Here is a 27,219-nt window from a genome sequence, read left to right as displayed (position 1 = left end):
GCTTCACCCACCTTTCAAGGGCAGGTGAAGATGCCAACAGCCTCCTGCCTGGAGGACTGAAGAAGGGTTGGGTTTCCCTGGAGACCTCCAGGAGAAGGATCTGCTTGTTGGGACAGAGGTAGGGAGGTGAGAGCGAGGTGAGGAAGTTGTTGGGGGAGATGCACACAATTCCACTAAAGAGTTGGCAGTGAAGCAAGAGGGAAGAGGCCGATGGAGTATTCATGAGACCGCCGATCCAGGAAGGACTCTGGGATATTAATATGGAAAAGGCCTGTTTGTTTGTACTTGGAGAGAAAGGAGCCAGTGGAGAGGGGAGAAATGTGGGCAGGAGCTGGGGAAAGCCTGCAGCAAGGTCTGCAGAGCCCGAGGCGCACTCAGCCTGGGCCCAGGAGGGGACGTGGGGTAAGTGATGGGGCGCAGGCTGAGCGTCAGGGGAAAGGTGCTGGGCCCTGAAGGTCCTGCGGGGGACCTCAGACTGCCTTCTGGCTCCTCGCAAAGAAACGGGACCATCATATCCGTCCCGCATCCCGGTATCCCCTCGTATTACCAGGCTGAGGCCCCCGGGAAGCCCAGGCAGAGGACAGAGGGTGGGCGCGGGAGGCTGGACGGAGCGGGGCGGAGCTGGATGTCGGGCGCTGGCCTCCCTCCCCGCAACCCCGCCGGTCCTCTCAGGTGACAGCCCCCGCCAGCCCCCGCCCCGCCCCCCGCATATTCAGGATCCCCGGCCCGCCCCGCCCGCGAGCAGCCAGCGCCGGAGCGCCAGGAGCCTCTGCCGTCGGTGCGTGAGCGGACCCGCACCCGTCCCCCTCGACCCCACTGCCCGCCATGGCCGCCGCTGCGGCCGCCCCCCGCAGCCTTCTTGTCTTCCTCCAGGTGCTCGTGCTCGCTCTGGCGCAGATCGTAAGTCCCGCAGCCCCTCCGCTGCCAGGGTCCAGGGTGCGGGGTATGGGGCCCGGGGCCCGGGTTGGAGGAGCTCTGCCTGTGTCCCGCGCCTACTGACACCCCTAGACCCAGGGCCCCCCTAAGGACAGCGCTGCGGGCAGGTACCCTCGGTGGGTGGCCATCGCGGGATGGTGAATGGAGGTGGCTGAGCCGGAGAGCCAGAGGGGACCCGTCCCGAGACGCGCGGCCCTGCCCGGGACAGGCAGCGTGGGGCAGAAGTTGGCGCCCGGTCCTGGCAGCCCGGGAGCCCAGGTGGCTGGGCGCACAATGGTGCCCATTCACCCGCAGCTCAGCCTCCGCCCCCCGCCGCCTCCCAGGGGGCGCCGGCTCCAACCAGACGCCGCTGTCGCCCCGCGGCGGCCTCTCGGCCCGGCCCGCCAGCCCACGTCTCCCTTCCGAGAGCCGCCGGGGGCTGCGGGCGCGCCGGTGGGGCAGGGCCCGGGCCGGGTCGGGTGCTGGATGCTGTTCCGAGCTTGTCTGCGGGGCACCAGCCTGGCACTTCGCGGCCTGGGGAGGTCGTGGGCACTGAGACCCCTGCTTGGGTCCGAGCTGGCCTCTTAAAAGGGGCACCCCTGGGAAGACAAGTCCGCTGTGCTGTGGGAGGGGCGCTCCGAGTGGGAAGAGAGTACCCGCCTCACCTCTCTACTCCCCCTTTCTCTGCACCTCCCCAACTTTCCCGTCGGCTTTTTCCGCACCAGGGGGAGAGGAGGAGGCGCTGTCTCTGCCTGTTCACGTAAGAACGATAACCCAGGCTCACTGAGGGCCGGTCGCCTGCTAGGCAGAGCCTTGCATTCCATCTGCGATTTATTTGAGCTGTCCACGTCCCTATCTATTCCCCACCGCGACTGCGCAAGGGCAACCTGGCACAGTGAAAGGAGTCTGGCTGACCCAGGGCGGAATCCTGGCGCCGCCGCCCACTCCCATTGACCATGGACCCTTCATGGTTCTGAGCCTGTTTCTACGACTGCAAACTGGGGCCCGTCATAGCGCCCGCCTCCCGGTTCTGAGTATTCGATAAGATAATGCATGTAATGGTACCCAGTGCCTGCTACGCACAAGGTTCTCAACACGTGGGAGTTCGCGGAGGAGGTGCTCCCATAGGACCCCGCTCCCTGGGTCGCTTGCAGCCCCGGGGACCCCAGCCGCTTGCACCGTCTGAGGGCTTTCCTCCGTGTGTGTTTTCAGAGAGGTCCGCCGGGAGAGCGGGGCCCGCCAGGCCCCCCGGGACCGCCGGGAGTGCCTGGATCCGACGGCATCGATGTGAGTCTCTAACCTGGGACCGCGGCGGGAGGGAGGCGGCGGACAAAGGCGAACTTTGTGAGCGCTGTGGTGGGGGTGGGGACTGGGGTGCCCGGAGATGTAGTGCCCTCCGTCGTCAGTAGGCGGCGCCGGCCCGCACCACAAGGACCCCGTTTGTTCTGCAAAAACCTCAACGCAGCTCTGACTTGCGGAGCCCGTTATAGCCGCCGGCGGACAAGGAGCTGCTGTTCAGTCCGCCGGCCGCAGCTCACAGCGAGGCCTTATCCCCTTCCCTCCCTTCCCCTCCTTGTGGGGTAGGAGGCGCCTGAGCCCTCTCTCTGCCTCTGGCACATCTGGACGCTTCTTCAGGGCCGCTTGGGCGCCCTGGCCAGACCGCCGACCAGCTTGGGCCAGACTCCTGTCTCTTCCCTTGTTTTTTCCTCCCCGATTTAGAATCAGCTGGGCTTGTTCCCTGCAGGGCGAGGGTTAAATACCTCATTCTGAAGGCTCCCCAAGGGGGGCAGCTTGATGTTTAGCAGTCTGGACAGACTTCTATTCAACCTGGTGTCCCCACCCCCTCCCCCCAAACACAGGATGCTGGGCCCTCGGCCAGGCCCTGGCTGCTGCGGGCTCTGAAATGCCTGGAGGCCTCTCTGGGGCAGAATCGGGCTCCACCGGTCCTGCCTGCCCACCACCAAGGGTCCTTTGTCACCGGGGAAGGAGATCCTTCCCTCCTTGGGAACACTGAATTTCCCCCTCACAGTCCCCCTTGGTCCTCACCACTGGCTCAGCTTCCCGTTTTCCTGTCCTACAATCTGGAATAGAGCTGCTGCCCAACTCGCTCATCCCCCTTCACAAAGCCCCAACCTTCCTCCCAAACATGCCCAAAACCAAGAGGCATCAGCTTGGAGCCCCCAGCTCCGGTAGTGGATCTCACAGCTGGCGCCTCATGACATCAGCATATCTGTACCTTCTAGCATGTTGTTGTCACCCTCTCCAGCCCGGCCAGGGTATTCTCATGCACCTACGATTTGTTTTTGACTTTTATTTTTGAGGAAAAGGGGGCTCTTTTCCCAAAGATTGCAAGGCTTAGGGGACCTGGACAAAAGAGAGGAGAGGAGGAGGAGAGCCCTCGAGAGCGGCCTGCCAGGGTCTGTGTGTAGCGTGAGCCATAGTGTGCTGTCTCACCAACTTGTATCTTGCAGGGTGACAAGGGGCCCCCGGGAAAAGCTGGCCCTCCGGTGAGTGATTTATCCTCTTTGGCCTTTGACTCTTCCTGCTCTTTCCCTCCTCTGGCTCATGTTTGCTCCCCCTCTGTTTTCAAGGGACCCAAGGGCGAGCCTGGCAAACCTGGGCCAGATGGGCCAGACGGGAAGCCCGGGATTGATGTGAGTATGGAGTGTCGGGTGGGGTAGGGTATGGCTCCGCCAATTGAAACTCCAGGGCCTGGCTCCGGCATCTTCGCTGATCTGTTCAGAGATGGGCAACAGGATGGAGAATCTCCAGCTGGGAGCCCCCCTCACCTTGATGTGACGTGTGACCTCCCTGGAACCTCACACCCACCCAGGGGCATTGACTTGCAGGCAACCGGGGTCCAGAGAAAGGCTCTGCTTTCTGGGAGGTTCAGGCTCCTCCTGCTCCCCTGCAGCAGTCAGGACTTAGTGTCACATGTCTGGCCTCCAAGGATCAAGCTGAATATATTGGGTAGGGCTGTCCTTGTGTGCCCTGTCCTTTCCTCTGACCTTCCCCCGACCCCTGCCCACAGCCGCAGGCACCACTCAGGAGAGAAACATCGCTTAGCTGATACTACAGAGCTCCCAGGGCCCCCCAAAGCCACAGGCTCCTGAACACAGCCAGCCCCTGGGGCATGAGGACAGTCATCTGGTGGGGGTTACACTGGGTCAGTCACTGAAAGATGGGAGAAAGGAGAACCTCCCCCTATGACTTGCTTCTGCCCTGCTGGCTCAAGAGGTGTGACAGGCTGGGACAGTCACCAGAGCCCCTTCAAACTCAACCACATCCAAACGATTATGAGGCACATTGCCTTCTACTAGTGCATCGGTTCTCATAGCCAGCCAGAGAGGCACCCAGATAAGAAACTAGGGCTCCGAAAAAGTTGCCAATGGCCAGACATGGTGACTCAAGCCCGTAATCCCAGCACTTTGGGAGGCTGAGGTGGGCAGATCACTTGAGGTCAGGAGTTCGAGACCAGCCTGGCCAACATGGTGAAACCCCGTTTCTACTAAAAATACAAAAATTTGCCTAGCATGGTGGTGCATGCCTGTAGTCCCAGCTACTTGGAAGGCTGAGGCACAAGAATCGCTTGAACCCGGGAGGTAGGGGTTGCAGTGAGCTGAGATTGCGCCACTGCACTTCAGCCTGGGCAACAGAGCGAGACCGTATCTCAAAAAAAAAAAAAAAGAGAGAGAGAGAGAGAGAAAAGAAGGGAAGATAAGGGAAGAGAAGGAAAAAAAAAAGGAAAAAGAAAAAGTTGCCAAGGCAGGACATCAAGCAAATGACGAGTCTGACCTATGTCTTGGTCTGATAAACTCCTGACCCCGGAAGCAGGAAGCCTGGGCCTGGAATGAAGCCACATCTTTGGGCTTTGGTTTCTCATCTTTCAAAAGAAGGGAATTGTTCTGCCTGCCTCCTAGGGTTACTGTGGGAACTGAGGAAAAGGAAAGAAAAGTGTCGAGGTTCCTAGGCCTTCATGAGATCTGGTGAAAGGGAGCCTCGGCCCACCCAGGAGGGACTCTTGAATCTGCCCTGCTCTGTGGGTCAGGGAGCAGGTTACCCTTCACTGATCCTACATTTTCATTCTTCCTCAGGGTTTAACTGGAGCCAAGGGGGAGCCTGGCCCCATGGGGACCCCTGGAGTCAAGGTAAGTGGCCTGCTGAGGACTTAGCAGGGGCAGTCTAGGGCCAGTGTTTGGGCGTGGCTGTAGAAAGGAAGTACGGGCCCAGGAAACCCCGGTCTCTGAGCCTTTCCTGTAGAGAGGAAGTAGGGGCCCAGGAAACCCCGGTCTCTGAGCCTTTCCTGTAGAGAGGAAGTAGGGGCCCAGGAAACCCTGGTCTCTGAGCCTTTCTCGTTGCTCTTGCAGGGCCAGCCCGGGCTTCCTGGTCCTCCCGGCCTTCCGGTAAGTACAACCTGCAAGGGCTTGGAGGGACTCTGGGGGTAGAGGGACCTGCAGAGGGAGCCATGGACCCAATTTTCTTTCCTTCTGTTCCAGGGCCCTGGTTTTGCTGGACCTCCTGTAAGTCCTCAGGGATGGGGCAGGGTCCCTGGAACTCCCAGGGAAGGAGGAGACAACAGAGAGGCTTCGAGGGAATAGCTACCATGGGGAGGGGCTGGTGTGCTGTGACAGTGTCAGGAATAGGTGGACCTGCCAGAGACCCAGGACCAGCCAACTCTGGGCCTGTCCACTGGCTCTGGAATTCTCTGGTCCTTAAAGCCTATCTGTCAGTCTCTCTGGGGTTGGCAAAAAATAAAAATTAAAATTAAAATTAAAGTAAAAGTGGAGAAATGGGCTTTGGGTGCCTGTCTCTACCTTCATGCCCAGGGTATCTGACCCTCTGAGGCATCCTGACCATCCACTCTCTGCTCCCCAGGGACCACCTGGACCTGTTGGCCTCCCTGGTGAGATTGGAATCCCAGGCCCCAAGGTGAGCCCCAGCCACCCTCTACTCACTGCCTCCCACCCTCTGTTTCCAAGCTGGCAAGCTCGTTGGTCTTTCTGGGAGTTCCTGGGCCACCTTCTGGCCACTGGGAAACTCCTCCAGGTCTGGAGCAGAAGCCCCTCTTATGAGTCCACCCAGGGGTAGGTCTTTTAGGGATGCCAAGGGCTGGCCCCATCCCCTGTCAATCAGGCCTTGATCTCCCAAGATGGTGGTTCTCAGAAGGTGACCACGAAGACAGGGCGGACAGGGCAGCAGCAGGTCCTGGAGGAGGGCACTGGGATAAACTGGGAAGGGCTGGTCAGGGATATGATTTGGGCTCCTCTTGCTTCCAGGGGGACCCTGGACCAGATGGACCATCGGGGCTCCCAGGACCCCCCGGGAAACCTGTAAGTGTTCCCAAATTCCCCACATGGCAAAGTGCAAGGGGAGGAGAAGGGTCTGTGAGGAAGCCTGCTGCGAGGAAGTGTCAGGCTGGGCTCCATCTTCATGTCTCCTCTCAGGGTCGCCCAGGAACCATCCAGTTTCTGGAAGGCAGTGCGGATTTCCTGGTGAGAGGCGAGGTCTGGGGCGGGGGCTAATGCAAGGAGGCGGGGCCACGGAGATGGGGGCGTTGGGAGAGATGGGGAGGGGCTGCAGTGCAAGGTTCCACCAGGTGAGGTGGAGAAGAGCTCGGGAGTTGTCGAGATGGGGGCGCACTGCCCAGCTGATCACAGGCCCTGTGGGATTTTCTTTTTCCAGTGTCCGACCAACTGTCCAGCCGGGATGAAAGGTCCCCCAGGGCTGCAGGGAGTGAAGGTGAGGGCTCCTGGCCTGAGTCTTGGGAGGGTGGAGCAGGTGACAGGAGGGGACCTCGTACAGAGCTCTCTCTTTCCCTTCAGGGGCATGCGGGCAAACGTGGGGTTCTGGGTGATCCTGGCCGCCAGGGGAAGCCGGTGAGTGCCAGGGCTGAGGGTTGTGGGTCGGGGATATGTGGAGATGGTCCTACAGGGCTCTGTCCCCTTTTGTCATCCCTTTACCTTCCCCTTCCCCTGTGGGTTCTGGGGACAGGGCCTTGAGCCGGGGCTGGAGGCCTGTGCTCTGTGTTGGCATGTCTCTGAGCATGTCTCTTTGCTTGGCCTCAATTTCTCTATCTGTAACATGGGACTGTATAGTTTGTAGGAGTCCTTCCTGTATGCTTGTGCTGGGGAAAAGGGGTGGTTTCTTTGCTTGTCTGTATATGTGTTTTTCCATCTGCCTGCCTCTCTGACAGCTCATTCCTGCCCTTTAGGGTCCCAAAGGAGATGTGGGTGCCTCTGGAGAGCAAGGCATCCCTGGACCACCGGTAAGGAACACGTTGCCTCGGTGGCCCTCCTCTCCCTCACCCCAGGAGCCTTTAATGGAGTCATTTCCCTGCTCAGGCCTCTAGCTTGTAACAGAGACAAGTGTGTCTAGCTGGGAGCATCTCTGGGTGGGGAGAAGGAAGCTGAAACTTTCAGGAATTAGGGACAGGAACCAAAGCTGTCAGCAAGAAGGCCAGGCTGAGGTCCAGGTCTGCCACTGTCCCTTTGAGTAACCTCATCTCTGAACCTCAACGTCCCACCCATGAGACAGAGACTCTGCTGCCTACCTCAAAAGGGCGCTGTAAGATTGGAGGTGGGCATCATGGTATCATGAAGTGGGCCTTGCAATTGCCATTGCTGTCACTTTTCTGTCTCAACAGGGTCCCCAGGGCATCAGGGGCTACCCGGGCATGGCAGGGCCGAAGGGAGAGACGGTAAGTGAATCTAGGGGTGTCCTGCAAGAGCTTCCAGGAGCTGCCCTCTGGCCCCTGGGGTTCAGCCAGGACTGACCCGCAACCCTAATCTCTCCCCAGGGCCCTCGTGGATATAAAGGCATGCTGGGCACCATTGGTGCCACTGGGCCACCGGTAAGCCTGCGTTTGCTCCCCCAGCCCCCTAGGCTGGAGCTCCTACAGCTACAGCTACAGCCACAGAGTGGGCATGGCTCCCCCTGAGCCTGTGTGACCTGAATTCCTGCTTGTCTTTCTTGCCAGGGTGAGGAAGGTCCCAGGGGACCACCAGGCCGAGCTGGGGAGAAGGGTGACGTGGTGAGTCCTCGGGCATCCATTGCTCAGTCAGGGCCCCTGGGGAGTACTGGGCTCCATCTAAGGCTGTGTGTGTGTGTGTGAGTGTGCAGTATGTATATATGTGAGTGTAGTGTGTGTGTATATGAGTGTGTGTGGTGTGTGTGGCTGTGTGTAGTATGTGTATGTGAGTGTGTGAGAGGATGTCTGTGTGTGTGTGAGTGTGACTGTGTGTGTGTATGTGTCTTTGTAAGTGAGTGACCTGCTGGGGAGGACCATCTGTGCCAACAGCCCAGTCAGCCCAAACTCAGACTTTAGGAGAAGCCCTGGGATCCAGTCCCATGGTCGCTGGGGCCAGACAATGAGATTCCAGCAAATCAGCCATGGGGCTAATGGGATTTGGTCTGGATCCCAGTTCTCTTAACTCTTTTTTTTCTAATTAATAGACCTGTGGGCGAAAGCAGTTTTAAGTTTACAGAAAAAAATTGAGCAGAAAACACAGTTAACTGTTATTTATTTAGTTTTATAAATTATTATTTTCTCTTTAAAATTTTAAAAATTCTCATATTTTTCTTTTTCCATTGGACAGCAGAGGTCATCTAGCTGTTTTTTTGTTTTTGTTTTTGAGACGGAGTTTTGCTCTTGTTGTCCAGGCTGGAGTGCAATGGCGCCATCTCGGCTCACTGCAACCTCCGCCTCCCAGGTTCAAGAGATTCTCCTGCCTCAGCCTCCCAAGTGGCTGGGATTACAGGCACGCGCCATCATACCCAGCTTATTTTGTATTTTTAGTAGAAACTGGATTTCACCATGTTGGTCAGGCTGGTCTGGAACTCCTGACCTCAGGTGATCCACTGGCCTCACCATCCCAAAGTGTTGGGATTACAGGCATGAGCCAACGCGCCCAGCTATATCTAGTCTTTTAATGCAATTTTTTAACTATACAAGAAAAGCAGTGAGAGGGATATAATGAATCCCCAAGTACCTATCACAGGTTCCAATTCAGTTATTAACACTTTGCCATTCTTTCATCCTCTATCCCCCGGGCCCCTCCTTCCTTTGCTTTGTTATTACTTTGCTCTGATGTTTTCAGGTACATCCTTAACATCCTATCATCTCAGCCCTGGATACTTCTGTGTATATCCTTAAACAATAAGAACTTATTATCACAACTGACAAATAAGTGCTCCTTAACATCATCCAATGGCCAGTCTCCGTTCAGTTTTTTCCAATTATCTCGAAAATGTCTTTTCACGGTTCTTGTTCAAATCAAGACTCAAACAGCAGCCACACATTGCATTCAGTTGGTGTGTTCGCTCACAGCCACACATTCATTCACATGGGCCCAGGCATCTGAGAGCACATAAAGTACTCCTCTCTTCCCCATAGACCCCAGGTCCTAGGAGACAGGCCATTCTCTATGCCCCACTCCTCTCCCACCACGGTGGGAAAGTAGAGTTAAGCTCATGATGCCACGGCTGGGCCTTCTGTTGTTCAGCTCCCACAGGTGGGGGAAATCTGGACTGGGGATGGGAGGCAAAGCAGCAGGGAAGAAACTGACTTCAGCTTTGGCTGAGTGGAGTGTGGGGCCTTGGCCAGGTCTCAGTGGATGCTAGCTCCCACCCCTGCTCCTGCTCAGCCCAGCCTGGCTCCTGACACTGACTTCTCCTCCCTCCTGCTGGTGCCAGGGCAGGAAGGGTACTCCCAAGGCCCTCTCCTCCAGCCCCTGTACAGTGTGGCCTATGCCAGAGGAACTCTGGGACCCAGAGGCCACTGTTCTCACTTGTTCCCCTCTCTGCACAGCCAGACTGGGACCCAACATGCTGAAGGTGACCTGATCTCTCCCCACTTTGCAGGGCAGCCCAGGTATTCGTGGACCCCAGGGGATCACAGGCCCGAAGGGAGCCACGGTAGGTGCCAGGGGCTGGGACCCAGTTGCTTTGTCCAAACCCCCAGAAGAGAAGCCTGGGATGCTAGACTGAACTCTGCAGCCGGTGGCCTGGCTGTCAGTCACCTCAGGAAATGCCTCCCTTTCTGTGCCTCTGTTTCCTCACCTGTAAACAGGGGTGATGACACAGGGGAGGTCATGGGGAGCTTGTAGCAGTCGGGGACACCCCCATCCACACTAGGGAAGGAGTGTGTTCTGTGACCCTCATCCCCTTCCCACTTCAGCTCCTTCAGCTGGCTGGTGGGGTTTCCTGGGATGACCAGAGCCACTCAGTCCCTGCACACTGCAGCTTTCGCAGAGGAACAGGGGTGGGTGGCCTGACCCCATACATCTCCACATTGTCACTCTCCCTTGAACTTTCCTCCTGAGTAGGGCCCCCCAGGCATCAACGGCAAGGATGGGACCCCAGGCATGGCTGGCATGAAGGTAGGAGTGGGGCTGCTGGTGGGCCTGGGGCAGGGGCAGGGCCTTGAGTCCGACTATGAGGATTCTAAACACCTGGAGTCTGGGGTCCTCAGGTGTGTCATGGACACGCCCTTTCTTGCCTCTGGATCTCAGTTTCCCTACCTGCACCTGGGTAGAAGCCATGGCCTCTGGCTGGAGCTCTAATTTGTGCCTCTGGTTCTCTGTCTATCCTAGGGCAGTGCAGGACAGGCGGGGCGGCCAGGAAGCCCAGGCCACCAGGGCCTAGCGGTAAGTATCAGGTGGAGCCACAGGGGCTGGCCAGGGGCAAGTGGCTGATGAGGTTAGAATCCACACACACCCAGGGCTCTTGCTCAGTCACTACCTCTTGCTTCATTACCAACTCTGTGGCTCCTGGCCTGGCAAAGGCCTCATCACTTGGACAACTGCTCTAGCCTTCTCTTTGGCCATTCCAGTCCTCCATGTTGGCTAAATGGAATCTGACCATTTCCCTGCTATAGCACCTTCCATGGCTCCCCACACTGGCCTCCCGGAAAAAACCATTTAGTTCAGTCCTTCAATAAGTAGTTATTGAGGTCAGGTGCAGTGACTCATGCCTGTAATCCCAGCACTTCAGGAGGCTGAGGCGGGCAGATCACTTGAGGTCAGGAGTTCAAGACCAGCCTGGCCAATGTGGTAAAACCCCATCTCTACTAAAAACACAAAAATTAGCTGGGCATGGTGGCTCATGCCTGTAATCCCAGCTACTCAGGGGGCTGAGGCAGGAGAATCGCTTGAACCCAGGAGGCAGAGGTTGCACTCAGCCAAGATAGCACCATTGCACTCCAGCCTGGGAACAGAGCAAGACTCTATCTCAAAAAAGAAAAAAAGCAAAATAGTTATTGAATATCTGAGGTATACTAAGTGGCAGGTAAACAGTTATAAACAGGACAGATGCAATCTTTGTCCTCGTGGCTCATCTTAGCATTCAATGACCACCATAATCTGACCCCAACCTTCCCCTCCTGTCTTACCAGTCATGGCCCCTCTCTGTCCTTCCCCTTCTCAATAGGCCTAGGCTTCTCGGCTCCACACCTTTAGACCTTTGCTGGTCCCTCATCTTGAAATGCCCTTTCTGGTCTCTTTGTGCCTTCTCATCATTCAGGGCTATCTCCATTCCGTACCTTCTGGATTCCAGTCCATGGGAGCCTGCCCTTCCTCCCTGTGGGGGTACTGAGTGGCCAAGCCTGTTTCTGTGCACACATGCAGACTTGTGTTCCTGCATGGATTCACATGGGCCCAGGCATCTGAGAGCACATAAAGTACTCATCTCTTCCCCATAGACCCAGGTCCTAGGAGACAGGCCATTCTCTATGCCCCACTCCTCTCCCACCACGGTGGGAAAGTAGAGTTAAGCTCATGATGCCACGGCTGGGCCTTCTGTTGTTCAGCTCCCACAGGTGGGGGAAATCTGGACTGGGGATGGGAGGCAAAGCAGCAGGGCAGAAACTGACTTCAACTTCTTTCTGCAGGGTGTGCCAGGCCAGCCTGGGACAAAAGGAGGCCCTGGAGATCAGGTGAGGTGATCCCAAGCCAGGGACAGAATTGAGCAAGAAGTCTGGGGCCAGGAAGACAGCAAGGCCCAGGCCTCACCAAGTCTCAGAGGCTCAGCCCGTACATAAGCCCCTTGGGCCTAACCACCTCCCTCCTGCCACCTCCCCACCCATGCACCCCTCAGCCTGCCTCAGTGCAGATACGATGGCATGGCTCTCGATCCAGAGGAGAAACAAACACAGGAAAATCAAGAGCCAAGAGGACTGAACCAAGAACACCCTCTCTCCCTCCCCAATTCATTTGGTTCCAGGCTCTGTTTAGGCTTCGTTGGGTTTCCCTGAGGCCAAGGGCCTGACTGGGCCACCCAGAGTGAACTGAGAACTGTGTTTCCCTGCAGGGTGAGCCAGGCCCACAGGGCCTTCCTGGATTCTCTGGTCCCCCTGGGAAAGAGGTAAATGCCCCCTCCACTGACACAAGAGTTCTTGCTTTAGGGTGAGGCCGTGGGGTGGAGGCCTGACCTAGGGAGAGCTCCGAGTTAGTCTGGCTCTGCCCTGACCCACTGACCCAGGGAAGCTCTTTCTCCTCTCTGGGACTGTTTCCCTATGTACATTGCAGGGAGGGTAGGGACTGGCTCTGTTCTGGAGTGTGACTTTCCCAGATGGCCAAGCTGATAGACTGGGAATCCAGCAGGCAGAGTCATTCATTCATTTATTCATTGCATAAACATTCATTAAATACCTGTAACTATGAGTCTCCTCCTCACATGGAGGGTATAGTTTAGTGAAAGAAATAGATACGAAATAATGATCACATGAAAAGTAATTCAAACTGTGTTGGGTCCTTTGAAGGAAAAGTACAGGGACCTGGCCGGGCGCGGTGGCTCACGCCTGTAATCCCAGCACTTTGGGAGGCAGCAGCGGGTGGATCACCTGAGGTCTAGCCTGACCAACATAGTGAAACCCCGTCTCTACTAAAAATACAAAAAATTAGCCAGTGTAGTAGCGGGCGCCTGTAATCCCAGCTACTTGGGAGGCTGAGGCAAGAGAATCACTTGAACCTGGGAGGCAGAGGTTGCAATGAGCCGAGATTGTGCCATTGCACTCCAGCCTGGGCAATAAGAGTGAGACTCCGTCTCAAAAAAAAAAAAAAAAAAAAAAAGTTCAGGGACCCAAAAGCATGGAACAGGGGGTCTGGGAAGCCTTCCCTGATGAAGCAAATTAGCTGAGACCCAAGGGTAGGGAGGGGCTGAGCAGGTGTGGAAGGGAGGGTTCCACCAGGTCAATGCTTAGCCTCAGTTTCTCCTTCCTCCAGGGAGAGCCAGGGCCTCGAGGAGAAATTGGTCCCCAGGGCATCATGGGACAGAAGGTAAGTGTCTGGCACAGGGGCCCCTCCCTGGGGGCCTCTGTAGCAGCTGGAACTGCTGGATACACGACCTGCTTTACGCTGTCCAGCCTGTGAGAGGCCTCCCCAGGTCGGGCCTGGGTTTGCTTTGCTGGTCTGCCAAGTGGAGCAAAGGACCCCCTGTCAGAACGGAGGGCACGCTGACCATGCAGTGTCAGGCCCAGCTGCGGGAGGCCGTTTCTGCTGAGGGCTGCTGAGGGTGAGAACTTCTCTTTCCATTTCAGGGTGACCAGGGCGAGAGGGGTCCAGTGGGACAGCCAGGCCCTCAGGGACGGCAGGTGAGTGCAGGCCAGCTGACGTGGGCAGGGCGTCATATCCAGGCCCCTCACTCCACGTATTCCTTTGGTTTCTTTTCTCCTCAGGGCCCTAAGGGGGAGCAGGGCCCCCCTGGAATTCCAGGGCCCCAAGGCTTGCCGGGCATCAAAGGAGACAAGGTGCCAGATGGGGTTGGGAAACACCTGGGAAAGGGGCCCTAAGACAAGGGAGTGGGGTCGGCAGGACTCAGTTCCTTCCGGAACCTTCAAACCTTTGGGTCGCAGGCTTCTGGTCTGGTGGGCGAGGCGGAGCTGGAAAGAGGTGGGTGGTCGAAAGCCAGGTGGGGAACCCCGCGGAGGGGGGAACTCGCCAAATCTCTCATACCCCGCTTTCTCCAGGGCTCCCCAGGGAAGACTGGGCCCCGCGGCGGAGTGGTGAGTCCCAGCGCCCCTGACCCCAATCACCCCCCAACCCTGCTCCGCGTCCTCGCCGCCACCGCGCGTCTGACCCGTGGTTCTCTCTGCAGGGTGACCCGGGGGTGGCCGGCCTTCCCGGAGAGAAAGGCGAGAAGGTGAGCGCGCGGCCTGGGGAAGGGCGGGGAGCGGCGGCTGGCCCCGGGGTCCCCACCACTTTCTGACCGCGGCTCCGTGTGCCTGCAGGGCGAGTCCGGCGAGCCGGGGCCCAAGGGACAGGTGAGTCCTCCCCTCCCGGCGTTCCCCGACTTCCCTGGGCAGCCCTGAGACCTCTCTTCTCCCGGCCCCTCCCTTCTCCCGGCCCCACCCCCTCCATCGACCCCACCCCCCAATCTCGCCCACCCCTCTGGGCGCCTTCTCACCTGTCTCTGCTCCCACCCTACCCTCCCGCAGCAAGGAGTCCGTGGAGAACCCGGCTACCCTGGCCCCAGCGGGGATGCGGGCGCTCCAGGGGTTCAGGGCTACCCCGGTCTCCCCGGCCCTCGAGGACTGGCCGGGAACCGAGGCGTGCCAGGACAGCCCGGGAGACAAGGCGTGGCGGTGAGTTGGGCCCGGGGCAGGTGATTCTTCTACGTAGATCTGTTCGGAGCTGCGGCTTACCCGCCAAAGGCTGGGGGTTTTCAGAGGCCCACTGACTTCCCCCAAGACTGGTTCCAAGCCTCAGAGCAGACAGAAAGGGTGTTCGTGCAGCCTGAGGGGTTACCCCGCCACCTTCCCAGGTAAGCCCTTGGCCCTGCCCAGCTAGTCTGTTCCTCAGCCTGGGAATTAATGACTCTGGACACCCGAGTCTCCTCCATGGCGGCCTCACGCTCAACCAGGTGGGAGCAGGAGCGGTCGGCCCTTGCAGCCAGGGGCTTCTTCCTGAAAGGCCTCTGCTTTCAGGGCCGGGATGCCACTGACCAGCATATCGTGGATGTGGCGCTGAAGATGCTACAAGGTGAGGGGCAGCAACCCCTCCTCACAGCCCATTCGAAGACACTGCCCCCACCTCACCCCCTCCCGGAGCCTCCACATGTTCACTTGTCTGAGAATCTGGAGTCCTGGGGGCTCCTTCCAGCCCAGTCTCCGAAGGACTTTGGGACCTTGAATAAGTCACTCTGGACCTTTGACTTACACAAAACAAAGCCTGAGGAAGGGGGAACTTAAACAGGGTGCTTTTCTGTCTGCAAATCCAGGGGCCAGGGCCTATCAGGATGCTCTGCCTCCCCTAGTGTCACTGCTGGCACCCATCTCACAGACCTCCCTCTTCCTCCCACCCTCTCCCTCCAGAGCAACTGGCAGAGGTTGCCGTGAGTGCCAAGCGAGAAGCCCTGGGTGCGATGGGCATGATGGGCCCCCCAGGACCTCCTGGGCCCCCTGGGTACCCAGGCAAGCAGGGACCCCATGGGCACCCTGGCCCTCGGGGCATTCCTGGCATCGTAGGAGCCGTGGGTCAGATCGGCAACACGGGGCCCAAGGGTGAGTGCTGCTCTGCGGTGGGCATGGGGGCCAGGCAGTGGGGATTTGTCTGGGCCAGCCCTTTCCCCATTCCCTTCCCAGGATGACATACAGACCCTTCCCCATTCCCTCAGCCACATGGTCAGGGAGACACTCCTAGGTTTTCTTTCCCAGTAGCAAATTGATGGAAATGAATGTACTATTTTCTAATTCAGGGTTTCTGAGGTTTCCTTTTGAATGTGCTTAGTGGTACCCTATAAGCATCTTTTCATGTCAATAGAGAGGGGGTGGCAGACCAGCAGAGCAGTAAAGCAGGCAGGCTGGAGCCACACACGGGTGTGAATCCAGACTCCCCTTTCTCGTCATGGCCCTGAGACAAGTTGTTTCCTGCTAATTTCCCTGGGCCTTAGGTTTATCATCAGTAAAATGGTGACACTGAAAGTACCAACCTCACAGTGTGGCAGTGAGGACTACCCTTAGAGGTAGTTTACATAGAGTTCGTCTTAGTCCACTGCTTGGTACACAGTGAATGCTAGATTGTTATGCTTACTTTCCTTTAATAAACTTTATTGGTTACATAATCTTCCATCCTTTGTCTGCACCTTCCTTTATTTAAGAAGCCTTGCATGATCATTTCCAACTTTCCTCTATTATAAACTAGCACAAAGCAGGAATAATTTCTGTGTGTGAAACACAGCAAAAAATAGAGGAAAAAGCATTTTCCAGTTCTGAAAAACGAATAGTCCCTTTTTTGTCTACAGGAAAACGTGGAGAGAAGGGTGATCAAGGAGAAGTGGGACGGGGGCACCCCGGGATGCCTGGCCCTCCAGGGATCCCAGGTAAGCTGTTGGCCCTGCCCAGCTACAGTCTGTTTCTCAGTTTGGGAATTAATGACACGTGGACACCAGGGTCTTCTCCATGGTGGCCTCACGTTCAGCCAGCTCAGTCCTTGATACTCAGCTTCTGCATCCCTTTGGAACACCTGAGAGTCTCTGGGTGGTTCTAGCTCTGGAAGTTGGGCCTCTCAGGACTTCCCAGGATGCACCATCATTTCACAGAGGTGAAGGAAGGGGCGTTTGCTCCCAAGGCTCACTGATTGGGAGCTAGGGGTAGGGGACAATCACAGAATCTCTGCCTCTGGGGCAGAAACCCTTCTGTGGTGACTTTGGCCTCATTTTCTCCATTTGAAAAATTTCCCCACCTTCAGAATTCTGGGGCTGAGATAAGAGGTGCCCCTAATGTCTTGACTTTCTCCTGTTCACAGGACTCCCTGGCCGGCCTGGTCAGGCCATCAATGGCAAGGATGGAGATCGAGGGTCCCCAGGGGCTCCAGGAGAGGCAGGTCGACCTGGCCTGCCAGGCCCCGTGGGGCTGCCGGGCTTCTGTGAACCTGCAGCCTGCCTTGGAGCTTCGGCCTATGCCTCTGCGCGCCTTACAGAGCCCGGATCCATCAAGGGGCCTTGAGTATTAGGCCCGGACAGAGCCTGGCAGGCATCCTGGGGGGAAGGACCAGGTCCCCTCTGGGTGGACATGCACCCATCCCCAGCCCAGTAAACTAACTCCCCCGGGACCTTCTGTCTGGGACCCAGGAGTTTTGAGGAAAAGGAATTCTAAGACATGGGGGAAAGGGAGGGAGAGCACACTGATGGAGCGAAAAAGTGAGGCCAGCACACAGGGCAAGTGGTGTCGCTGGAGTGGAAGCTCCGAAGGAATAGGGTGGCTTTCCTTCCCGGGAGCATCATTCGGCTGTTACCAAAACAAACGTCTCCTTAATCTGCACCATTCTCCACTGGCTATCTTGTCCTTGGGTTAGTGAGACGTGGGCACCCTGGGATGCCTGGGCCCTGCCCAGCTACAGTTCCGCCCCTCAGCTCGAGGATTAATGACTGAGGTCCCTGCGAATTCCTCATCCCATCTCACTCTCTGGACATACCAGATGACTGCTGCTGGGTGACTCCCCTGAGGCGGCTACCCCTAAGCCAGCCCCACTACTTCCATCCTGCCTCCCAACTGAGTATTTAAACATCATCTCCCTTCCCTTTTTCCCATAACTCCCCAATCCCTTTCTCTCCAGGTCCACCCAGGCCTTTCTGTAAATAAAAGCTCCCAAGTTGGGTACAAACCAGGGTGTGAGTTGCTGGGCTTCTCTTATGGATGGGGCAGTTGTTGCTAGGCCTCCATTGCCCAGGCAGGTAGGACAGAGGCTCTGGAGATGAAGGGCACGTTGGGGCGTTTTCTCTGGGCACCTGAATTCTGAGCATTAGGATGGCATGGCATTTTTGAGGAATATCTGTGGGAGGAACCTAGGAATGCTGACCTGCTGTGTAATTTTGGGTAAATCCCTTTGAGCCTTTGTACGACTGTGGCAAGGACTCACCTGTATCTTGTTCATCCCAAACTAGCACACCCAGTGTCTTTCCAGGGCCTGTCACTTGGAAGGTCCTCCATGAGTTTCAGTATCCATGGTGTGCTGGCCCTGGGGTAAGAGCTGGTGGTAAAAGACTGGAAGACCTCATTCTTGCCTTACAGGGGTTTCCAGGTCCATGAGAAAAACAGATATGGACTTGGATGAAAAAAGTCCATGAGAGACTGACTCAGATATGATCTGTACCACCTGGGGGTTCCCAGCCTATAGCTCTGTAGGCCTTCAAGGAGGAAGAAGAGGGGCAGGGACTCGGGGCTGGGGCTCAGGGACTTGAGCCTGAAGTCCAAGCATGTGCTGAAGCCTAGGCCCTCCCACCTTACCACAGACTTGGCTTCAAGTTCCCCCTATGCTGGAGCGTCCTTGCCCTCCTCCCTCTTCTCCTCCCCGCCCCCCACTAGCCCATCCTCCCTCTTCCCCTCAACACACATTAACTTAACCACTAGTGACATTATCATCCCCCCTACCCCAAACCAGGGACAGAGGAGGGACAAGCTGGGGTTAGATTGAGGGCCACTGATGTGGCTTCACCCTTAGTGCTTGGGCAATTCCCAAGTTACAGCATCCCAGTCCCCACAGAAGGCCATGCTGTTACTGTAGCCGCCAAGGACCCCTTGGAATGCAGGGCACAGAGGTTGAAGGGGGAGGATGCAAGCTGCAGGAGGCAGCTGAAGCAGAGCCCTGGGAGGCTCTCAGTTATTACATACCTGGTGGAGAGGAGGGCTTTCCCTTCTCTAGGCTGGGTCCCTCACTTGCTCCTAGTGCCTGAAACCTTTGGCTTAGAGAGCCACTCTACTCCTTGAAGTCCCTTCATGCACCTGCCCTGGGGGCCTTTTCTTATCCCTCTCTGCAGCGTTCCCAGAGATTGTCCACTGGAGGGTTTCAGCACCACAGAGAGGCTGATGATTCTCAGATCTCATGAAGTTACATCTCATTCCTTCTGACAGCAATTTGAAGGGGTTGAAAGGGGGTTAATTCTTAAGGACCAGTGGCTGGTAGCCTATAAAAGACTCCCTGGTGAGTGAATCACTCAGACCATTTGCTGTGATCTACGAATCTCCCATACGCCTTTCTAAACTCACCTCTGTGCTTGGATTCTGGTACTGCAGCCATGCCAGCCTATGCTGTCCCTCTAACATGCGAACCACACACATGCCATGTCCTCTGCTTGGAATGTTCTTCCCCGAAATATTATCACTGCCAGTGACCTTGCTTCAGGTCTTTACTCAAAACTGACCTCGTTCCTATCCTGATATTCCAGAATACCATTCTGCTTTATTATTTCTCTTCCACACTTAGCACTATTCAACATAAAGCACTAGAATATAAACTCCATGAGGGTAGAAATTTTGGTCTCATTTGCTGTTCTATTCTGCAGCACATAAAACAGTGCCTGGCACACAGCAGGTGCTCAATAAATATTTATTAAATGAATATGTTCAGGATGCTCAGATGAAACTCCACCAATGATCAAACCAGGAAGGAAGGGATCCGGTCTCCACGTGTGTGCAGCTGAGATGTCTTCTGAGATGGCCCAGTGTCCCAGTATTATTCCCTCACCTACGGAGAACAGGGACCTGCCCTTTGACAGAGGAATCTTGGGAGGCAAAAGTCCGATGCAAAAAAAAAAGTAGAAACTCAATTCCCCTGTTTATGATTAGGAAAAGGGAGATTTAGAAGCTTAACAGAAAGGGCACTGCACCAAGACAGGCCAGCCCCTTTGCAAAGGTTCAATACCAAACTGCACCTCTAGAATGCAGCCTGCGATGAGAGTCCCACACCTGCTGCTGCTGACTCCTCTTTCAAACTTGATATCTCTGGCAATCCTCTCCTCACCCTAATGGCCAGCTGGTTTAGAAATGTTTTGTTAATTTTGTGCTTATTTACATCATAGCAATTAGGGTGAATTATTAACATCACTAACAAGTATCATTGTTGAGCTCTTATATTATTAGATACTGTGCTAAGTGTCTGCAAACATTATCTCATTCCATCCCTACCACAGCCATGTAAAGTAGGTATTATCCCCATTTGTTATGTTAAAAAATAAAATCTCTGTCTCAACCTCACCTGTAGCTACTATCCCCAATTTTTGCTCCCTTTTATGGGAAGAAAGTGTTGGTCTCACTTTGGCTTTTAGCTCACCACACTGTTCTCAGATTCCTGCCTCTCCAGTATCTGAGTCACTCCGTCCTTGGACCACATCTTTTTCTCTGGCTCCTCTCATTTCTCATTCACTTTCATGGCTTTAAACTCTATCTATATGTCCCCAGTCCAGATCTCCCTGCTTAACTTGATCCATTGATCTAAATGCCTACTCAACACCTCCCCTTGGATGTCTGATAGGCATCTCAAATTTAACATGTCCAAAACAATTCCAATCTTCCCCTCCAGAATCCCCCCTCCTGTGATCTTTCCCATCTCACACAAGGGCAACTCCATCCTTTCAGTTACTTAAGCCAAATACACTGGAGTCATCCTCCACTCCCACATTATCTCTTAGACCCCACATCTGATCCATCGGCACCTCCTGTTGGCCTAGTCTTAAATACATATCCAGAATCTAGCCACTTACCACCTCCTGACTATCACTCCAGTCTAGCACCATTATTTCTTGCAGGAAGGACTGCAAGCATCTCCCAACTAGTCCCCTGCTTCAACCTTTGCTCAATATAGAAGACAAAGTGGTCCTCTTAAAAATTCAGATCATGTCACTTCTTAGCTCAAAGCTCTCCAGTGGCTTCCTACCACACTCAAGGAAAATCATGAATTCTTATAATGGCCTACAAGGCCCTGTAAAAATCTGGTGGCTGGGATGCTTTTCCCTCAGACACATCCCTAAAACACCTCCCTCCTCACTTCCTTCAGGTCTTGGTTCAAACATGACTTTCAGTGATACCTTTTTGTGACCATCCTATTTAAAATTGCTGGCCAGGTGCAGTGGCTCATGCCCATAATAATGGCACTTTGAGAGGCCAAGGCAGATGGATCACTTGAGGTCAGGAGTTTGAGACCAGCCTGGACAACATGGTGAAATCCCATCTCTACTAAAAACACAAAAATTAGCCAGGTGTGGTGGTGCACGCCTGTAATCCCAGCTACTCAGGATGCCGAGGCAGGAGAATCACTGGAACCTGGGAGGCAGAGGTTGCAGTGAGCCGAGATCGCGCCACTGTACTCCAGCCTGGGTGACAGAGTGAAACTCTATCTCAAAAAAATAATAATAAAATAAAATTGTAACTCCCACCCCCACCCCAAACACCTCAGCCCCTCTTTTTTCTCCAAAACATATATCACCATTAAATCAATTTTGGTGTCTGTCTCCCCCATACTAGAATGCAAACTCTAAGAGGTGGAGGATTTTTGTACCTTTTGTTTACTATCTATTCCCCAGCACCTAGAGCAGCACTTGGTAGAGTGGGGATAGATGGAGAAATACAGTCTCAGTTAAGTTTCTTACCCAAAGTCTTACTAGTAAGTGGAACCTTGGATTATAGAGCCCTAAATAATCCTAATTATACTTTACCTGTTATTGACCATCATCCAGAGAGCCAGAAGGGAGCTTTGACTCAACCAAGGGCAGAGTAAGGCTTATCTGCTTCCTGAGTATTGGCAGTCCTGGCTTCACAGGTTTTTAGAACACACCAGGGTATTTTCCTAGCTATTTCTGGTCAACTGTTCAGGAAATCCTCCTCCCTGGAAACCATCCTGGATAACAGAGAAGAGCCCAAGGTTTCCTTATCGATATTGTCTAAATGGGACTATCCCATTTCATGATGGATTGTATTTGCCTCCCCACCAAACTGTACTTAGCCTGACACACAGATACTTTCAAGTTGCCTGCTCACATCACTGTGGTCTCAAAAGTTTCTGGATATAAGTTTGGATTACAAATTTTCTGTAATTTTGTTTTGCCCTTAGAATAGAACTTAAGGCCCTTAAGTGGTACATTAGCTTTCTGCTAATGATGGCAGAATACTCAAAACAGTCAAAGATACAGAAAGTATATAAGAACATGGCTGGGCGGGGCAGCTCACACCTGTAATCCCAGCATTTTGGGAGGCTGAAGTGGGGCAGATCACTTGAGGTTAGTAGCTGGAGACACAGCCTGGCTAACATGGAGAAACCTCGTATTTACTAAAAATACACAAATCTGCTTGGCACGGTGGCTCACACTTGTAATCCCAGCACTTTGGGAGGCCAAGGTGGGAGAATCACCTGAGGTCATCCTGGCCAACACGGAGAAACCCCATCTGTACTAAAAATACAAAAATTAGCCAGGTGTGCTGGTGCATGCCTGTAATCCCAGTTACTCGGGAGACTAAGGCAGGAGAATCACTTGAACCTAGGAGGTGGAGGTGGCAGTGAGCCAAGATTGAGCCACTGTACTCCAGCCTGGGCAACAGAGCAAGAGTCTTAAAAAAAAACAAAAGAAAAAAATACAAAAATTAGCCAGATGTTGTGGCACATGCCTGTAATCCCAGCTACTCAGTAGGCTGAGGCAGGAGAATCTCTTGAACCTGGACAGTGGAGACTGCAGTGAGCTGAGATCACACCACTGCACTCCAGCCTGGGCAGCAGAGCAAGACTCCATCTCAAAAAAAAAAAAAAAATACCATGTAGAAGGTTTCAGGCCAGGTGCAGTGGCTCATGCTTGTAATCCCAGCACTTTGGAAGGCCGAGGCAGGCAGATCACCTGAGGTCAGGAGTTCAAGACCAGCCTGACCAACATGGAGAAACCCCATCTCTACTAAAAATACAAAATTAGCTGGATGTGGTGGCACATGCATGTAACCCCAGCTACTTGGGAGGCTGAGGCAGGAGAATCGCTTGAATCTGGGAGGTGGAGGTTACAGTGAGCCAAGATTGCACCACTGCACTCCAGCCTGGGCAGCAAGAGCAAAACTCTGTCTTTTTAAAAAAAAAAAAAAAAAAGGCATTTCCATAGGGAGGGAATCCATGTAGGATCAGGTGTGACAGTGAGCATACAAAGTATAAGGGCAAGCTGGGACCATCATTGGTACTAAAACCACTTAACTGATCCCAGGAATTCTGCTCCTATCCTAAATAAAGGCAGAATTTACTAGCAGTTCTCAGACCTCAGCAAAGGGTCAACTCAGATAAAGCCAGTATATATACACAACAGAGAGTCTATCTTAGATTCAGAGCTCAACCCTGCTGGAGTTGTGCCATTTTACCCAAGGCTTTGACCTACCTGCACATCTTAGGGCAGAGTGCCACCTTGTCCTCCTTCGGTTGGCCTATCCACTCTTCCCCTGATTGGTCAATATCTCAGGAACCCACCAGTCTCCTTTGGCCCATCCCTATGCTTCTGCCATCCATAACTGTGGGTGACTAGGTCATTCACACATTTAAAAGCTAATTACTGCCACCATATGTAAGGAAAGCCAAAGAGGCAGCTGGAGCAGACCAGGCAGGCCCAAGACAATTTGAGGTTATAAAGATGGAGAAGGAATGATTCCAAATGAAGCTTACAAGGAAATATCTGCAAGAACTGATGTACTCTGGAGCGGAGCAGGAGGAAGCCAAAGAAGAGGACTCTGTGTGAGGCACAGTGGTGGTGCTGACACCACTCATCATTAGGGCTGTTTCTTCATTCCACTCTTCATTGCTAGCACCCAGTTCCTCTAGGGTAATAAACATACATTCAGGTAACAAATGACACACAAATTATATCAAATTAAAGACAAAGTACATACATTTGCATTGGCAATTTTTAATATTTCACTTGTGCAGAACTGAAATGTGTATTTAAAGGCACAGAAGGAAGGAAAGGCAGTTATCAGACCAGGAAGTCACAGATAAAGGATGCTGGATAAAAGGCATAGGACTGCTCCTTTTTTAGCCTTAAGAAAAAAAAAATAGGCCGGGCGCGGTGGCTCACGCCTGTAATCCCAGCACTTAGGGAGGCCGAGGCGGGTGGATCACGAGGTCAAGAGATCGAGACCATCCTGGTCAACATGGTGAAACCCCGTCTCTACTAATACAGAAAATTAGCTGGGCATGGTGGCGCGTGCCTGTAATCCCAGCTACTCAGGAGGCTGAGGCAGGAGAATTGCCTGAACCCAGGAGGCGGAGGTTGCGATGAGCCGAGATCGCGCCATTGCACTCCAGCCTGGGCAACAAGAGCGAAACTCCGTCTCAAAAAAAAAAAAAAAAAAAAAAAAGAAAAAAAAAATAATGCAGTACTAAGCTAGATTTTTATTTTTATTATATTTCCATGTGAAAACATCACCCAAATGTCAGTGGAGCAAGAGACTTTATGGCCAGATACCAAAGGTGCACAGTCGATCCCACTTTGGAATAAATGCCCAGAAGGTAAACATTATCAGTGAGTGAGAGCTCTAGGCACAAAATAAGTTCTCATTGAGAAAGTGGACAGATATGAAGCAGTGAAACATACAGCTTTAAAAACTGGATGTCTTTCATGACATTTGATTTCAAAGTAAACGTCTGCATTTCAAGAATTATAATTTTCAAAAGTAGAATCAGGCCTGATTAAGTAGTACTTATGACTTACTGATAAAATTACAAAAATAAAAACAAAAACTCTTCTGCCCTTGAAAGAGATGGAAAATTATATTTTTTTCCTGTAATATCATAGAGATTCATCAGTATTTCACCTTTATGTCGCTTAAAACATGTTATTTTTTCTTCATTTTTCATGTTCTGCCACTTTTAACATAGCAAAACCTGTTCAATATGACCATCTCTACTAAGCAAAAGGATGTATTATTTACTGCATGAATGAGAAAAAGCTACAATTTACCCCTAATGGTATCACATCTACCAAGTGGGAAAAAAGATAAAGACAAGGATCTTCCTAAAAACAAAATTCAATGATTTAAAATATCCTATACATAATTTCTAATTTCAAAGCACTATTAGACATTCTCGATCAGTGTGTAGCAAGAGAGGGAAGAGACAATTTAAAATTTGGTAGAACAGGAGAGCATTTTTCTAACTACTTTCAATTAAATAACATTGGCATTACCAACTATTACCTTTCTTAGTTAAAACACTGATTGGCCAGGTGAAATCATAACAGCATGAAATTAAGACCAGATTTCAACTTAGGTATGAGCACAATGATTCAGGACCACTGTTCCCACCTCACAGAAAGGACTCCTGAGGTGATGCTCCCCCTTTTAAACATATGCCCTCAAACACCTCATATACAGATTCCATATAAGACATATGCCCTCAAACACCTCATATACAGATTCCATATAAGTATATACATAAAACAAGTTCTGTATTTTTCCAAATAATTTTACAATTTCATGGTAAATTAGATGTCAAAGATAAACTATGCCTTTAAAAACATTAAGCTTCAAAATTCATCCAGTGTTTTAAGAAATGAATTATTAAAATAATTTTTGAAACGATATAATAAATGTATTTAAATCTGGGCTTTCCTGTACTTAATTTTTCTTTTAAAAAAAAGTTTAAAAACATCATGAGCTGGAACATGCTGCCAGGACAGAAATAATCAATGTCTTTAGTCACAGACCCTGGGCATCTCAGTGTTGCTTCGTACTTTTCAAAGCTTGAAGTCTCTCTAGCAGTGGAGGATGAGAATAATGCCACATTGAGAACAACCAGTCAGAAACAGGGAATCCCAAGTTATCTTTGTTAAGTTTGATTAAAGCAGAATATAAGTCTTTAGCCTTCCCAAGTTTCTTGGCAAATGCATCAGCTTGAAACTCAAATCTGCGGCTTAGGACTGTTAGGCAAAAAGAAAGAACCTGAAAAAGTAAATGAAAAGGTTTTAGCCACTGTTCACCTCTTCATTGTCACTGAAGGTTACCTGAGCTGAGACTGTAGAGGAAGTTTTGGCTTGGGATAAGAGAAATGGCAGGACAGAAGAGAGATCACTAATATTTAGGGGACCTATGGTGAGGAAATTATAAATTGAGCCTTATTTTCCCCAACTAAACAGGCCAGAAACAGATATACAAGTTAAACATCCCTAACCGGAAATTTGAAATCTGAAATGTTTCAAAATCTGAAACTTTTTGAGTGCTGACTAGAGACTCAAAAGTCATGCTCAGGCCAGAAGCAGTGGCTCACACCTGTATTCGAAGCACTTTGGGAGGCCAAGGCAGGTGGACCACCTGAGGTCAGGAGTTCGAGACAAGCCTGGCCAACATGGTGAAACCCCATCTCTACTAAAAATACAAAAATTACCTGGGTGTGCTGGTGCACTCCTGTAATCTCAGCTATTTGGGAGGCTGAGGCAGGAGAACTGTTTGAACCTGGGAGGTGGAGGTTGCAATGAGCTGAGATTGTGCCATTACACTATAGCCTGGGTGACACAGTGAGACTACATCTCAAAAAAAAAAAAAAAAGTCATGTTACTAGAGTATTTTTAGATTTCAGATTTTTTAGATTCTTGGATTAGAGATGCTTAACCAGTATATATAACATAATTATTCCAAAATCCAAAAAAATCTGAAATCTGAAATGCTCTGGTCTCAAGCATTCTGAATAAGGAACACCTAACCTATATATCCAAATGAATGCTATCCTTAGTGAAAAATATCAAGTTTTGAAAATCTGCCATGCAGCAGGAACTGAGCTGGGACTTTATGAATTCTCCAACAGCCTCTTACTCCTGCTTTACAGATGGAAAAGGTGAAGCTCCAGGAGGTGAGCTGACTTGCTGGAGGTCACACAGCTGAAAGGTGGTAGTACTTACATTCTTAGAGAATCTAAAACCAATGCACATCACCTTTCTCAGAATCAGAGTTATGTCATGGTAATTTATATTCAGACTCTATTTTTAAAAATATTCTTGATCACTTATCCACCTTTAAAGGATAATGACAGTCTTCACTGAGAATATTCTTAAAAATATGCCACGAATGAGCCTCTAATGATAGTCTCAAAATTGGGTTTTCTGAAGTGTTCTGAGCTATGGCAGCATCATCAGAATAAGTATATGATTTCTGAAGGTGACCACTATGAAGGAAATAATTTCATTTGAAAATATAAATTCTGAGGGAAAAATAATTTCTTTGCATACTGCAGGTTAAATGACATGATTTCTATTTTTTAAAGCATTTTGGCATTAAACATTTAAGAAAAAAAAAGTTTAAAAGTCTCATGTTTATTTGCCAGTAGCAAATACACAGTTTGAAAATTAAATGTGAGAGTCTCTAATAGCTTCTCAGATATGTTCAAAACTAATAATTGAATTCCGTCTGAATTTTTTAAAATCTTGATTATACTTTTAGGGACAGAATCATTAACTAATCTCATATAAATCCTGTTCTCTTTCACTCTCTTCCGATTTTAAGTCTCCCAGGTAAACTTTTCTTTGATTCTCATTGTAAGACATAAAAACATAAACAGATACTAACTTGCACCTGTTTTGTTGTATGTT

General features: G+C 52.1%; 2 protein-coding genes across 4 annotated transcripts in view; one reads left to right on the top strand and one right to left on the bottom strand.

Annotated features, from left to right (window-relative positions):
- The first annotated feature begins 739 nt into the window (after nt 1-739).
- COL9A2 (collagen type IX alpha 2 chain) lies at nt 740-17,514 on the top strand. The gene is made up of 32 exons (XM_064372210.1): nt 740-900; nt 2,128-2,202; nt 3,387-3,422; nt 3,507-3,569; nt 5,010-5,063; nt 5,283-5,318; nt 5,412-5,435; nt 5,791-5,844; nt 6,192-6,245; nt 6,360-6,407; nt 6,598-6,654; nt 6,738-6,791; nt 7,127-7,180; nt 7,559-7,612; nt 7,712-7,765; nt 7,892-7,945; nt 9,775-9,828; nt 10,239-10,292; nt 10,506-10,559; nt 11,801-11,845; nt 12,220-12,273; nt 13,134-13,187; nt 13,448-13,501; nt 13,586-13,657; nt 13,877-13,912; nt 14,005-14,049; nt 14,138-14,170; nt 14,345-14,491; nt 14,834-14,888; nt 15,221-15,409; nt 16,150-16,227; nt 16,653-17,514. The coding sequence occupies exons 1-32, from the start codon at nt 826-828 to the stop codon at nt 16,850-16,852; spliced, it is 2,070 nt and encodes a 689-aa protein (XP_064228280.1). The 5' UTR covers nt 740-825; the 3' UTR covers nt 16,853-17,514.
- A 6,506-nt stretch (nt 17,515-24,020) lies between these two features.
- The window catches only part of ZMPSTE24 (zinc metallopeptidase STE24), a 52,990-nt gene continuing 49,791 nt past the window's right edge, over nt 24,021-27,219 (bottom strand). For all 3 annotated transcript variants that reach the window (XM_012439103.2, XM_012439102.2, XM_012439104.2), the window contains one exon: nt 24,021-25,579. In XM_012439103.2, coding sequence (XP_012294526.1) covers nt 25,355-25,579 — 225 coding nt within the window. In that variant the 3' untranslated portion in view covers nt 24,021-25,354. The remainder of the gene's footprint in view (nt 25,580-27,219) is intronic.

Source organism: Aotus nancymaae, unplaced genomic scaffold (assembly GCF_030222135.1).
Source record: "Aotus nancymaae isolate 86718 unplaced genomic scaffold, 86718_ANA_hifiasm-v0.15.2.pri h1tg000007l, whole genome shotgun sequence".
Taxonomy (NCBI): domain Eukaryota; kingdom Metazoa; phylum Chordata; class Mammalia; order Primates; family Aotidae; genus Aotus; species Aotus nancymaae.
Note: the sequence above shows the minus strand (reverse complement) of the source record. Positions and strands in the feature narration are given on the sequence as shown.